General features: G+C 38.0%; 1 protein-coding gene across 1 annotated transcript; it reads right to left on the reverse strand.

Annotated features, from left to right (window-relative positions):
* Positions 1-779: 779 nt before the first annotated feature.
* On the reverse strand, positions 780-14,597 carry LOC145990422 (uncharacterized). The gene is made up of 5 exons (XM_083126116.1): positions 14,522-14,597; positions 10,496-10,713; positions 7,450-7,673; positions 2,244-2,346; positions 780-938 (listed from the first exon to the last, which is right to left on the reverse strand). Exons 2-5 carry the CDS (start codon positions 10,646-10,648, stop codon positions 780-782), a joined length of 639 nt encoding a protein of 212 aa, XP_082982242.1. The 5' UTR covers positions 10,649-10,713; positions 14,522-14,597.
* Between the last annotated feature and the right edge of the window lie 1,986 nt (positions 14,598-16,583).

Genomic DNA, 16,583 nt, shown 5'->3' on the forward strand with positions numbered 1-16,583 from the left:
TGCTGGCCACGGGAGGACCTCAACATGCTCTAGGCAGTCCATAGACACATGGGCTGTGTGTGGGCGTGCATTATCTTGTTGGAACACTGTCCCAGGGTGCTGTGCCATAAGGGGTAGGACGTGTGGACGCAGAATGTCTGTGACGTATCGCTGTGCCATCAAAGTCTGCCGAAGCACTATTAGAGGTGACCTGAACGCATATCCAATGGCTCCCCACACCATGATGCCAGGGGTCACACCTGTGTGTCTCTCCACAATGTACGTAGGATGTGCCCTCTGCCCTCGACGCCGCCACACCCGCACACAATGGTCATCGGAGGTCATGGAGAAGCGGGACTCATCACTGAACATAATGCGACGCCATTCGTCCTATGTCCATGCCTCCCCAGCACGGCACCACACCAACCGCAGGCGTCGGTGTTGTGGTGTCAACGGCAACCGGCGCATGGGGTGGTAGGACCCGAATCCGGCGGATGCGAGTCGTCGAGATACTGTGCGGGAACTCACAGGATGTTGTAGAGTGTCCAGTACATGTTCTCGGATGACGGGTGCCGAAGTTGTGGGATCCTGCACTGCTTGGAGCGCCATACGACGGTCCTCCCTTGGAATGGTGTTTATTGGTCGACCTGAACCTGCACGACGTGCATGGGTGCCCTCATGTACCCATTGATTCCAACATCGGGCCACTGTGACATCTGAATGGCCCACATGCCTGGCAATTGCCCGATACGAACAACACGCCTCATGGAGTCCCACAATGCGGCCTTTGTCAAATGCTGTCAATTGCTGGATCGGCTGTCTAACGCATCTGCGAGGCATCGCCATTGCTTAGTTTTCCTGTCTGAACTTCGTGCTGCACTGTCTGACTCACAGCAGATGACTGGTCCCACCTTATCAGCAACAGGAGGTGATGTCACAAATGCACTCTGGTGGGCGTTCTACACATTACAGATCCTTGTACATCTAATCATTTACTCACACATCAATGGTATGCATGTATACCAAAATGGGGTAACCTTCGACCACTCCTTCTGGGTGCTTCACTTTTTTTGTCAGTCAGTGTATTTGTTTAGTAGGTAAGCAATGAAATATCAGAGATATATTTTTTTAGAGGAAACAAACATACAAATTTTTTGCAGAAAATAACTTATTTCGATGTTGCGAACCCTCTAAGTATGGGATTTTATTCTGAATATACGAAACGAGGTAGCACAGGCTCACAATTTCAATTCCAATAAAGGAAATATACGACTTATTTAGAAACATCAACAGACATCCGCTTGGTGCATCTGAATAAGTTGCTAGGTAATGCTAATTTATTTTAAGTGAATTTTTCAGATACCAAAGTTTCGAAAAAGATCGAGTGTCTTGGATATAAGGCATTGTCTCCTTCTTATTTTGCAGAGATTCATCTCAGTCTAATTTCGACAACTCTCGAATGACCTAGGGTCTCATTCTCGCTTCGAATTTTAGAAGACGGTCCCATCTCGAAATTTAATATAGAAAACAGATTTGTCAAATGTCATCCTTATTATCACCAAAATCTATCTATATATACATTTAAACATAGTTTTTCTAACACTTCTGAAAATGTTATGAACGCAATCGTTGAGCTTTCTTATTAGAGAAACTGAAGAAATAACCTGATCCCACAAGCGAGTATTTCAATCCCTCATTTGCTTCATGAAACAACAGGGAACAAGAAAAATAAACCTCGAAAACAAAAAAATGCAATAAAGACGGCAAAAAACACTTAAATATGTAGTAAAAGGCAAAAAGGTTGAAAAATGCAAAATGAAAACAATATTTTCTGGTTATAACTTACGGGAAATGAACTGATATCAGGGTTAGCATTGTTTCCAAGGCTCAGGAGAAAAAGGGTGGTTTTTCATCAACTTCTGAGTTCTAGTTGTCATATTTGCACGAAACATACATTTAGCAACAACATTTGCTGTAACAGACTGACCACTAAGTGCAAGAACTGCAGCAGAATAAGCCTTCTGGTGTATAGATGTGGATGTTAATCACAAACACATTAATTTTTGCCCGTCCTGCTGAGTTAACATTGTCCTTGTATTCACACATGACATACATTTTGTTTACGTCAAAAAGATTTTTCGTCTTAACACGCATAGTTTTTTCTTAATTTTGTGCGTAGTTATTTCAAATAGAAGAATTAAGATTGAAATCACAATTCCGCAGAGCAGCACTGAATGGGCAAGCAAAAGCTGATCCAATCTCACAGCTTCTTTGGTATTGTGGGCATGGCATGGTTCTTCTACATGCGTTGGGACCCATTTGTTCTTCAGTTGTACAAATATTCCAGATTCCGCCATTATATCCAAACTGGGAAGATAAGAAGATTACATTAATACGACTGCACAACATGAAACAATAAACAGGATTCTGAAGTTGAAGTGTCTTTTTTTTTCGTTGGGCCCTAGCCCAAAGCCTGATGCCTTATACCAGGGGTTTCCAACTGGCGGCCCGCAGGCCGCATACCTTTTTTTTTTTTTGCGGCCCTCGAAGCCAGTTTGCAAAATAGATTAATTTTATGTATTTTTAATAAAATACGTTTTATTTTCACTGAAGGAACGGAAGCTCTGTGAAGAAAGACAATATCACAGGTAGAATTGATTCGATCAAAGAGTGACATCGATGTTCGGCAGCACATACACGTGTGAAAGTGCTTTTTCTTCAATGAAGTTCGTCAAGAACCGCTACAGAAGCAGACTGGCAGATTCTTCACTGCTTCACCTTCTGTGACTTTCAAATACAGAAATTCAAGTGGACATTCCAACTTTAATAAAAGAAGCAGATCGGCCTCTATTTTCACATTGAACACTTACTATGAAGGTTTCTTATTTGTATGGTGTATTTTTAACTTCTTTCAATTCATACATAAGTATTGGGTTTTTGTGAAGCAAATTGTAATTATAAAATTTTGATTTGTGATTCCATTGTTTATATTTATTTATTTATTTATTATCCTGCGCACAACAGGCATCTGCCCTTTTACAGTGCACAGTAAATGTCTTACATAGGATTTATACACATCAAAATAATATTTATACACATTTCAGATATTAAAAAAAATACATATAGGGGTTATATATATCGTCCTTAAACATTACCGTGGATAAAAAAAATGAATCAAACCTTATACAATTACATTCATATATGTACGGGTATATATATACACATTAAGAAAGTAACAATAATAATAATAGTAATAATAATAATAAAAAAATAATGAAAATTAAAAAATTAAGCAAGAATGTTGTCCATTAAATAGCGTTTATACTCAGAAAATTTAGCATATATGTCCAACTGCATGCCCCTTTCTAACCATTCATTATACAAGCTACACATTCTTCGCAGGGGAGCCATTTCTGCGGATTTTGTACGGGTGCGGGAAATTGCAAAGAGTTGCTTTCTTGATCGCAACTTTGGATGGGGGACATAGAAAGCTATTTTTGAAAGCAGAGAGGAAGAATCCAATTTGTCGTTAAGAAGTTTGAAAAGAAAAAGGAGCTGATGTATGGTTCTTCTGTTTGCAAGGGAGGTAATGTGTAATTTAATTAGCAATTCGTTATAAGGTGTCATCTTTGGATATGCACCATCTATCCTAAAAACTATATAGCGAGTGAACTTATTTTGAACTTTTTCAATAAGATCTATTTGTTTACTGGTTTGTGGACTCCACACTATAGATGCGTATTCTAATTTGGGCCTAACATATAGGTTAAATAATGATAACAACGCTCTATTTTCATTGAATTCTTTTGCAGTTCTCATAATGAACCCCAGTTTTCTATGGGCGTCATTAACAGTCTTTGTGATATGTGACTGAAACGATAATTTATCATCGAACACTACGGCAAGATCTGTTATTGAGTTTGCCCTGTCTATTTGTGTGTCCGCTATTTCGTAGTTATAGTGTATTGGGGATTTCAATCGGGTAAATGTTACGGCCCTGCATTTCTTATGGTTAAGATTAACTTTATTTGCTTTACACCATGCGTTGAGATTTTCGATATCCTCTTGTAATTTAATGGAATCTTCTTCATTGTGAATGCTCCTATAGAATTTTAAATCGTCAGAGAATAAGAGTTTCTCGGAATTTCTAAGCTGCTTTGGTAGGTCATTAATTAATATCAAATACAACAAGGGACCAAGATTAGAACCTTGAGGTACGCCTGAGCCTGCCTCATTTTCGAAATTTACGTCATGCGAAAGTACTATATTTTCAGTTCAGTACTTACAATTTTTGTAATTTTTAATCCCCTCCCCACAAAAAAATGCGACCCGCCAATCAACTGCTGGATATAATTTTGGCCCTCGGACCTTTTGAAGTTGGAAACCACTGCCTTAGACCACATGGTCACAGTGCGGGACTAAATCACCATAAACAAACAAATAAATAAGAGTTTCCACCAGGTGTTAGACACTCATGCATTTGGTACTACAAATGATCAATGGTTTGATTCCTGGAAGGAACTTGCAAAATTGCCATGTTGACCCAAATCATGGGGACAATGAGTGTGGGGGCACTTGGAAGCAACGGTAGCTGACCTGACTATATCAAAAGCCAGAAAACGATGGCAATGAGACTTTTACGTGCTCACCACCCAAGCAATGAAAAGCCATTTGATAAATTTGATTGGATTTGCTTTATTTTACTTCGCCTTTTGTGCCACTTTGGGTTAATTTGCAAAGATGGGGATGAGTGATGATATGATGAAATTGACACACTCACGAACATCCATGCTCAGGCGAGGATTCGAACCTGGGACCCCTGGAATCGGAGCGCGATGTGCTAACCACTTCGCCACAGGGGCCGGCTCCACTTGATAGGTCTTGGCCCTCAGAGAGCTGTTGAACCATATAGTGTATATAGTGTTATGAAACAAATAAACTAAAATAGGTCTATGTGATTAATACACTGCTTAGCATGGTGCAGGTTGCGACATCGAGATGTTTTGGGGGAATTTTTTCCCTTGAAATAATATAAAATTCAACATTTATATATTTTTCTAAAACACATGTAAAAATTTTACACCTTAATACACCATATTTAATCCATTAGATGAAGAAATGAAAGTGTTTAAGGGTATTAACGAAGGGGGATATCCAACTCTTACATATTAGGTCTTAATTGACAGGGGGATTCTGAATGACACCCTGGGGAGACAGTATCGAACTTTAGGTCTTAGATTATGGCGGTATTTTAGTTAGAGGGGGATTGAGCATTAAATTGAGGGGGTATCCAATTCTTGTGTATTACTATTGTCTTTGACTGTTGCAGAAATTCTGGTGTAGAGACAGAATTAAATTTTTGGAAGAGGCAATATCCACAGTAAGTCTAAAATTGGTATGGAAATTTTGGTGGTAGTATTGAGTATTAAATTTCAAGGGGGAGAAGGAAGCTCTTGATAGATAGAAGATTTAAACTATAGCTGCATAAAAAGGCATAAGTGATATTCTTGATATTCATTAATGACATCACTACTTAAGATATAATGCTCAGTGATGGTATACTGTTTAATTTAAAGCAGGTGCGTCATTTGGAACAAAAAATGGGGTGTGGGGGTGAGTTCTTTGAACGAGGAACTGTATTATATTATTGACCTGAGCTTAAGAATTTCTGTATAGGGTTCTGTAATGTCTCGTGAAACAATAATTGAACCAGTCATATGGCTGCACCATGTTATTTGGTTTGCCAAGGTTGAATTTTCTATCTTTCTATCTTAAGTTGTGTAACAATTTGTGTTAAATACTCAAATTGTGAGTTTTATAAACCCACTCACGAACACTATTTATATGCATATTTACATAATTTAATTTACTACATTTAACCAATCAATGTGCTAGCTTTAAGTTTTTTCGAAAATCAAACAATTTAAAAATATCGAGAGTTTAACAAGGTATTTCATTCAAATAGACATAAATTATTACGTATTCATCCAAACTATTTTGGGGGGATTATGATGAACGATTTTATGTGTGGTCTTCAGCGATGGGTCCCCTGTTTATGGGTTCAGCAAAGCTAAGGAAAAAGTTACTTTCGGTAGACACGCTGTCGTAATTACCTATAAATGCTTTGTGGGGATTACGACATGGTTTGAGGGCACAAGTGATATGATTTGGGTGGGATGCATGATGTGATTTGAAGGGGACGTGGCAGGATTTTGAAGGGATGCACCATTGGCCTTAGGGGGGAGGGATGGGCACCCATGATGCTTAGGGATGTAATGGAGAGTCTATGTAGTAGGGATGTGACAGACAAAGTGGCACTTCCAGTAATTTCATCAATTTGGTATATCTATAAAATAGTATGTAGTCTAATTGAGTCTAACGTTTTGCCATTCTCTTAGGCATTGTTGTTGTGAATGCATATGTATAATTCATGTATACCTCAGTGGCGTTCTCACCATGTTACCGCACTTATTGCCAGTAACTAACTTTTTCATGTATTTTTATACATTTAGCTCTTATATATGGGTAACTGCTCATTATATATTATACACACTATTAAAATAAGCTTCTAAACTAGAAATGAATTAACTTATAAAGAATTTAAAGACTGGTTTGCATACACCACTGATCGTTCTACATTGCACTCTGCTCATGACCGGGTTTCCTCCCCGATTGTACACAGGGAGGGCGAATGGCTATTTAAAAACACGCAGCCTGCAAACAGCATTGTCGGGATAACACTACTTTTTCCTTCTTGCTCTCTGTGCTGCACTTGGCAGTGGCAGTGTTGCTACATGAAGGGAAATTGCCGTTGGTGTAGGGAAATCCAGGTACAATTTTACGTAAAAAGGGAGATTTCATGAAAAATTTAGAAATACTAGGAAAATTTGAAGTTGACGAACTTCTCTTTTATTTTACTTGGACGCCTGCATTGGTGTCTTATTTCTATTACTTTTATTTAATCTAGATGGGGTGTAAAAATATGTACAATAAATAAGAATTGTTGTGGTAAGCCAGATCAAATTTTCAGAATAAGCCACTGATGCACCGTGATGTTTTAAAGTAGCTAAGTTTCAAATTAGGCTAATTCTTTTTCCAAGCATGGGGATCGGGAGGGGGTTCGAATCCCACCCTCCTGTCAACCCCTCCTGGAAACGAAGGCATAATGAGAAACAATTTTGCTGAACATTCACTCCTCTGGTGCATTAAGTAGAAAATAATAATAATAATATTAAATTGGAAGAAATATGGTTTATTTTATTAATCTTAACCGTAATACTTATTATTTTTACTATTCAAGTTTTTACTAATAGTTGGATATCCTTTACAAAAATTTCTGCCGATGCTCATGTTTCAACATAAAGCCCATTCCAGTCAGATAATTACAAGAATGAAATGAACGAATTATTCAAGGTCTTCTTCATACAGCATTTCTCATTCAATATCAGGTGCATTGTTTGAAATACTTACTAATAGTCGAACAATTCCGTGTATGGGAATTTCTTCCTCACAGGAAATGCTTTTTGAGTCTTCAGATAGTTTTGCTTTACATCTACCAGCTGACATGGAGCAGTCTTCTTAGCTACAACCATGACTTCATAATTATTGACAAATGCATATTTTCCCAGGCAAGCTTTTTCCATTGCCTCTTCTAATGTATGGAATAAATTGTTTTCTTTTATGCTTGTAAGTTCCTAATGAAAAATAGAAAAATTATATGGTGTATGACATACAATAAAAAATGGTTGTGCTAGTATGCAATATTAAGCATATGCAGCAACAAAATGCATATGAAAAAATAATGAAATATGCCACATGAAGGTTCAAAATTATTTGTATTTTCTATAATTTTTACCAAATGATCTGCAGCAATATGTTGATGAAATGTTGGAATTCAGTTCAAGAGTATGGTATTGTATTCGTACACCAGTGGCGTGGCGTGGTATTTTTAAAAGTGTTACCGGTTATCAGTAGGACATTTAAGGGAGACTTGGGTGCCTCCCCACCTCATGCCCTCCCCCCCCCAACAATGTCTTCCAAGTAGTTCATATACTATTAATCTGGTACGTCTGCAATTCAATACAAGATTTTGGTAAAGGTATTAATCAGGAAAAAAAATATTGACATAAGGACTGAAGTGAAATCGCAAACATTGGTTGTTTACACAATAATACGTAATTTGATACTTACAGAAACATCGAAGGCTACTTATAGAGCAGATCGATCCGACGACTCTTCTTTGAAAATAGTTATATGATGCTGGGGTCCCGGGTTCGAAACCTGGCTTGGGCATGGACGTTTGTGATGTCTATTCATCAATTTCATCATATCATCACTCATCCCCATCTTCGCAAATTAGCCAAAAGTGGCACAAGCGAAGCAAAATCAATCAAATCAAATCAAAAAAGTTCTATGATGCTGTCATAAAGTGAAGTTTTTCATTTGAATTTGAATTTTTGGGTGCGTCATGGTCCATGTTATCCACACCTAAATTCCACACTTTTTTCACCCGAAAATAGAGTACATAGCCAACAAAAAAGTTTCGACAACTGCGCACATCCACATAACCACGGATAGTCGTTATACCACGAAACATTGAAATGTCGGTCATATCCAGCAGACGATTTGGTTTTTAAATCGTTCAAAATAGGCTTTGGCCTCCCTTTCGCTACAATTTCACTTTTTTCTGCAAAAGAACGAACCGAAAGATTGCTTCAAAATACCTTCTATCGCACGATTACACACACTGTTCAGATAGGATGAACCCACCACCTCGGAACTCGGAGCAAGCTCCATTAATTGATTGACAATGCTTCAAGAGGAGGCATCAAACCAGTAATACAGTGGAAGAATAGAACCATAAAATCAAATTGAGCTACTTACGCCACATCCGGAGTGGAAGGAAGACCTCATAAAAAAAACTTTACGGCCGAAACCGAAAAATCTAATGACATGATTATTTGATGAAAATGAACCTTGAAGGTGTAAAGTGGAAGAAGAAATATGTTTTATTGGACAAAAGGATTGCGAGGAGCACTAACAAGTAGAAGAAGGCTGGTGATATTCCTAATTTTTAAGAACAGTGACATATATTTTGAAATTTAGTTAAAGTTAATAATTGCATTATTAATTGAAGCTCATTTCAGTTAAGAATTCTCCAGTATGGTCTACATTAAAAAATAGGCTGCACTTTTGTTATTAAATTATATATATTTCGACGACAACTTTAATAATGCTGAAGTTTCTATGTTCCAACTGTAACCCACAAGGCACTGACCAGTCTCAACTGTGGAACTGAGACCCTTTAAAACATTTGTTAAAAAGATACAGGAAGTGTGAAAAGTTGCAGGTCCAAAGGGAGAAAAATGTGTTCACAATTAGATTGATTGATTGATTTAGTTTATTTTACTTCGCGTTTTGTTCCTCTTGGCTAATTTGCGAAGATGGGGATGAGATGATGGAATTGATGAACGGACATTCACAAACAACCAAGCCCAAGGGGATTCAAACCCAGGACCCTTGGCGTCCCAGCGCGATGTGCTAAATACTCGGCCACGGGGTCCGGCTGTTCGAAATTAGAACACAGTCCTTCGAGGTAATATAGTGTTATTCCTGTTCAGACAGCAAGTGTTTGCAATTAGGACTGTTCAGAATTAGGACGAAACCAGTGGCAGAACAGCGATGCAAAACTAGGAAAGTACAAATTCTCATTATATTAAGGTACCCTCCTCTCACTTTATACAATTTTTAGTCCACTTTATGCTCAAATGTGCTAATAGGTACTGCACTTTTAGTTTCAAAAGCGACCCAAACCAGTGTAGAAGGTGGCTCTCCCTGGGCCTCCTATATACATCGCTTAATGAACGGCATTGCTCAAGCATGAAACTGAATTGCAACTGCGTCCATAACTGTTAGATTTAATTAAAGCACACAACACGTTTTTCACTGTAATATTTGTCTAGGAATTGTAATTTTCTTTTACCACTGTAAACAGTGGTGTTTCATGCATGTCAACTGTATTTGTGTTAGGCGTTGCAAGTTTGTAGCAAGGTCCGTAGACGTTTGTTGAATTAGCCTATTTTTAAAATAAGAGAAAGAAAAATGAAAGTAAAAGTCACTCCAAAGCTACGGTTTTCTCCCTGATCTTCCCTACCGTTAATGGAAGTAAGCAAGGTGGTATTCATTATTTACTATAAGATAGACGAACTAGAGAGTAGAGCTTGCAACTCTTTTCAGACACCCGACACATGTGATTTCCTAATTGCATTGTGGCTGGCAGTAGGCCTGGCAAACGTGAACAGAGGATTGCTTCTCTCTTCAACTAGCAGATTTGAAAATTAAACACAAAAACAGTCTAAGTGGAGCAGAACCCTGGCTTCAGATTTTGAGAACACTTTATTCCTTCATAGAGTATTCAGAAAGCAACAAATACATGAAAATATTCTTGAACTTCTGAAAAATCTATCAGTGTCTTTCTTCAGTGCAATCTACTGTAACAAGAAAATGGACATCTTACCTGGAACATATCTTGAGTCGCCGAGTCCCTTTCAACAAGTGGTTGGTAGGTTTTCTTTAATAGCATGTCTTCCAAAGATTCAAAAGGAAGATGTATTCTCTGAATAGCAATATACGATAGAAGCATGCTTTCATATGCAATGTGCATTACCATTGAGAATATCAAAGCTGTAAGGAGTATTATCTTACATGATGTTGATCTTGGATCCTCTGGAAATCCTTGAAAGCAAAATGCAAAATGTGTTAAAAAATAAATTACTGCTTTCAAGTATAAAATGTAATTTGACTGACCTTAAAACATGGTTAATGAAGCAGTAATGTGATTAGGTTTACATTGATATTGGGGAAAATGTGTTCTTTATCTTTTAGGAAGCAATATATTACATCATGTCACTTTTATGTAAAAAGATCAAGTTATGAAATATGAGGGATGTCAATAAAGAAGGTGACAAGTGACAGGTCTTGTTTCCATATATAATGAACAGCCCTTATATTACAAAAATCGCATTAATTCTCAGTGGCGATGCTACATAAAGGGCAACTAGGGCACTGCCCCACAACAATTTTAACATAAAAAGTTCATCTGAAGAGACGATCGGTATATACGCGTAAATATTTTTTTTTGTTTTTTCCCTCAACCCCTACGTTGCTGCAACCAGACTTACAGGCTATGCACCCTGTGCGAGGTTAATATATTTCTCCGTCCTGTTGGAGAGAGTTCAATCTCGGCTCTGCCTCTGCCCCGGAGACGTGACGTCACTGACTGATCCAAACATTTACAGCATCGGCAAGGGACGATCCCCTCACAATGGAAAAGCGCAAAATTCGTAGCCGTCTCTGGGCAGGGAACGAGGTGCCCTGCCCATTCATGTTTGCCTCATTCACCGTTCAGTGTTTCCAACTGAAAAAAATCCCTGGAATGCTTTTCTTCGCGCTTGTTCCGGCGACCTGAAAAGTTGACAACATTTTTTATTGCACAAACTAGTCCTTCGTATTTTTAAAATGATCCTTCTTTCTTCCCATTGTAATACGGATTTGGATTTGAGTTAGTGTGTGTGTTTGCGTTGCGTTCCGTCTGTGCGTATTGGTCGCTTATGAAATAATTAGTTTTTCGCGATTTTATAGTTACTGTACGTGTTTATTTATTTCTGTAATTGTGTCTGTGTTCCAGCAACTTGACATGCAGAATATCTTCGTAAGTATAAACGAACTTTTTGGGGGTACATGGCCAATGTAAAATGTTGTAACTGAACTTAACGCTGCATCATCTTCCTAGTTAGTCATTGATATTAGTGGATACTTGGTGAATATGACATTGAATCATGTAGAAACTTTAATATCTACGCCTTTCAATTCATTGACAATGGAAGAGAAACTGCAGTGTAACATTTTCCTAATCATTCCAGTATCTACCCAAAGTTTAGTTCCTGCAAGCGTATAGGGTTCCGACGTCAATATTCGAGTTTTTTTTTTTATTCATGTAATTTGTTCCATACGTTGCTGATTTTTCGTATTCCTACGTAGTGAGTATTTAATGCTCTTTGGAGAGATATCTTGATCAGAATGTTAATTATTCCAAATTGTTCGAACAATTTACTTACTCCATATCAAGGAACTCCCCTCAAAAACCTTAAAGAGGAATATAGAGGTAAACTGCCCCCCCCCCCTCCCCACCCAAAAGAAAAATGTGCCCTGCCTGACTGAAAAGGCACGCGCCGCCCCTGTTAATTCTATTCCTTGAAACATATCAGCCTCAGCTTCGTTTTCTAATGTCTTCTCTGGCTAAACATACGAATATATATCTGAAGTTAACATTTCACTGGCTCATGTATGTATATTAGGGCTGAGCCAATACCGATACCAATGTATCAGCATTGGAAAGTATCGTTTGGAGTTTATTTGCCGATACTTTTCTGACATTTTGGCCTTTCATGGAGTCCTCAAAAATGACGTGTGGCACTTTCGAGGAGCGTTATTATCCTGGAAATAATGCAAAATTCGAGTTTCTTTAACTTTGCACCAGTTTTGTGTCAAAAAAATAAATTTTGTGATAACATGACATGTAATTTAATATTCTCATGCACAAGGGGAAAATCTTGGTAAATTGATGTACATAATTAAAATTAGTGTGGAATACTTACACACTAACATAAAAAATATATTTTGAACAACTTTAAATACTGTATTCCCTCATTGATATCTTGTCTTTTGAAAGTAAACCTAACATCTAACTGTTTTCACATTTAAAATAACTTTTATTCTATTTTGCATTGTATTAGTATCATAATACAGGGTGGCTCAATAAGTCACATAACACCCTCAGTACAAGGCCACTGCGGCATGGAATGTGAAAATGGCGATGACCAATCATTGCCTGGCCAAGGGGGAACCACATTGACGCCACCCGCACGGTCGGCGGCCAGCTTGATGTCCGCCATCTTGAATTCAACTTCAGAATTTTAAATGGGAAGGGGGTCGTGCGACATATCAAAATGGGCTAGAATTTCACGAGAAATGCAATGGTGAAGGTTTTTTCGACGTATCTTTAACCAATAAAAAGTTATGACTGAATTCTTGTACCAATTTGCTCCTTTTCGAGGTGTTAGAAAAATGCCTTAAAATTTGTTTAGCGCATCGGCAATGCATCGAGATCAAAGTGACGTCTAGGGAGAGAAGTTCGCATGCCATTGCACACGATTTTAATCAGATACATCCATGAAGAGCTGTGCATTATGAATGGTTGTCGCGAACAATTTACAGTGTGACGCTTCCATTGAATTAAAAGTCCTTCACAGTGACAAGGCTAATGTGTATGTTCATAAGGAAGTTTATAAACAGAATATTTGATGCTTTTTATCTGATAACCCATTTTCGACAGATCAAAGCTGAATGGTTAGTGTTGGTAAGTTAATGGTGTGGCGTGCTGTGTGGAACACGATTGGTTAGTCAATTTTCCATCAACGGAACCTTAAATGCTTAGGGCTACTTGGATTTGTTAAATAAACAGTTTTTTTTCATCCTTGCTTATGGAAGAAGGTACTTTTTTATAGAGTTTTTTCAATAGGGAGGAACACCATAACACTTATGGGAACGTTATGAACCTGTTTCTGTCCAAAGTTAGTTATCAGATGACAAGGGTCGCACATTCTGTTTATAAACTTCCTTATGAACATACACATTAGCCTTGTCACTGTGAAGGACTTTTAATTCAATGGAAGCGTCACACTGTAAATTGTTCGCGACAACCATTTATAATGCGCAGCTCTTCGTGGATGTATCCGATTAAAATCGTGTGCAATGGCATGCGAACTTCTCTCCCTAGACGTCACTTTGATCTCGATGCATTGCCGATGCGCTAAACAAATTTTAAGGCATTTTTCTAACACCTCGAAAAGGAGCAAATTGGTACAAGAATTCAGTCATAACTTTTTATTGGTTAAAGATACGTCGAAAAAACCTTCACCATTGCATTTCTCGTGAAATTCTAGCCCATTTTGATATGTCGCACGACCCCCTTCCCATTTAAAATTCTGAAGTTGAATTCAAGATGGCGGACATCAAGCTGGCCGCCGACCGTGTGGGTGGCGTCAATGTGGTTCCCCCTTGGCCAGGCAATGATTGGTCATCGCCATTTTCACATTCCATGCCGCAGTGGCCTTGTACTGAGGGTGTTATGTGACTTATTGAGCCACCCTGTAGACAATTATCTGTCAGCCCTCGAGGCAATCTATAAACTAGAATTTGTTCCTTTCTCATATGGAATGTAAAGTTACAGAGGAACTGATTGGAACTACGAAAGCAGAGTGATGTGAGTATTGCCAAATTTTGAACCAAAATAAAAATACATACTTAAATAGAATCTTTCCTTTTTATATAAACATGTAAATACGTGGCGTTAATACAACCATTAGCTTGTTTATCTGTTGTTCCCTCTTTTCCTTCAATCCAAGATTTCATTAGTCACCTATGCTTAACATCATTATAAACAGGTTCCAATATAGCAAGTATTAATGGTGTTCAAACTTACCTTGAGAGGAGAAAATTCCAAGAATGCAGATGAAACTCCAAGGAAATGAAAAATATTCATCTTGATGCCATTCCGAATTAAAATAGCTTGCAATCAAGTGGCATGCAAAAATGCCAACGATTGTTAGGCATAAGTTCATCCAAAGTGGAGTAGAAAATGGAAACAGGAGAACATCCCATCTAACGTCGGCCTCAGGTTGCCGCAAGTAGAACCGTTTCCTTTGAGAAATAAAATAATACAACAATAATAAAATAGATTTAATTCTGCATGCAAAGTTTGCAAAATCTGAAAAATTTTAATATGTTTAATCTAAATGATGATCATTGATTGATTGATTGATTGATTTTATTAAAGATGTTTCAAAATGAAATTTTCACTGATAAAAAAAAGTGTGTACCTATCTGATATTGTACCAATACAGCACACGATGTCTTGTTTGAATTCTGGGATATTACAATGCCTTAATTACATAACATTACATGTACATAATATTTCTCTCTTATGCATGTTAAATGAGTAATGGAGTGTATGTTTTCTAGGTTTTTTTTGTAGTACTAGAGCATGGTCATTAAAAATAATTACAGGCAAAGTCTCCATCATGTTTATAAGGATAAGAATTGCAGAAGCACTTAAAATTGTAACTTGATGGATAGGGTTAGGTGAGAAACTAAAAATTTCAGTTGTGTTTTGCAATTTGCAGTTGCTAATTTTGAAAGTCAGTTTCTGGCTTTGATTCATGAGGCATGCGTCCCATGAACCTGTCTGTGCACAAAAACTCTCGCTCACAGTGTATTGGTTTAACACCTGAACCTTGGAATAGATAGGTCCTGTTCTGATTAGGTTGGTTGTAGCGAAGTATACTTGCAGGAAATTTTGCGAACTTTGTTCTAACACCTAGAAATGTTATGAACTTAAATACTAGTATATGACCTTAACATACATGTGTGAGGTATGTTTATTGCTTCAAAAGGATTTCTTTTCCCTTTCGTTGAGATAACAAAGATGGCATTGACACTATGCAAGTGGCATTTAAAGAGAACTTTGTTCAGGTGGGCTGAAGGGTGGCACGTGGCCTGCTTTCAGGATCATGAGATTCTCTCTCTCTCCCTCTCTGTTCCCCCTTTCTTTCTTTCCCGTTATTTTACTCTTTCTTTTGGCACCCTTTCAGGGGCAGCCCGGAGCGTTCCCGTAGATTAGCTCTAAAACATTATTTCTATTTGTTGTTTGAGTTTATTATTTTGTCCACTTTATGCAGAGAAAGGCTAATCGGGAATGGACCTACTGTTTATGCCTCCTATATGCCCCCACTGGGTGTGTGGCTATTTGTTTTAAAAAGGAGTTGGACTTACTGCTGCATAAACGGTGTTGTGTACGTTATGGACATGGAATATGCGTACAAAAAATTCGTGGACTTGAAGTACAGACAATAAGGGTGGAGGTACACTTGCCTTGCTGAAAGTGGCAGGTGATGTGGAATTTGCATACCTGTCTGAAGGCAATGATTGCTGCACCTACTTTGAAATCAACCCTGATCACTTCAGGATCTCTCTTAGGTGCCCATTCTTTTAACAATTTGAAGAGGCATATGTTTTGGGCTTGTCCGGCAATAAAGCGTACAATACAGAAGCAACAGGATGTATCCTGAGTACTTCTTGTATCAGCGTGTATCGTGTACAGTTGTTTAAATTGTCTTGGGCAACTTTCAAAGGTTCCGTCCATAAAAAAAACTGTCCAAATATCAGAATTCTGTCTTCGGTACAGTCATCAATCTGCAGAAAACTGGTACCATTATTCAGTGCAAATAATGAATCCACAAACGCAACATCTACAGTTATTGGAGGATATTGCAATGTACATCCAATCGTGAACCCTTTCATTTCGTCCTTGAAAATTTTTGGAGTCAGTACCTCTTCTATAGCACGTTTCTTACATCTTCAAATTTTGAAAACATTGTTCTGCTCACTCCATTATTTGCTACGTTCGCTAATTCCACAGCACCTGCCAAATTCCATATCACAGGTGTTACTCCCTTCTTACTCCTACTCTGTGCTGAAATCCTCGA

This window comes from Lepisma saccharinum, chromosome 7 (assembly GCF_977018435.1).
Source record: "Lepisma saccharinum chromosome 7, izLepSacc3.1, whole genome shotgun sequence".
Lineage (NCBI taxonomy): Eukaryota > Metazoa > Arthropoda > Insecta > Zygentoma > Lepismatidae > Lepisma > Lepisma saccharinum.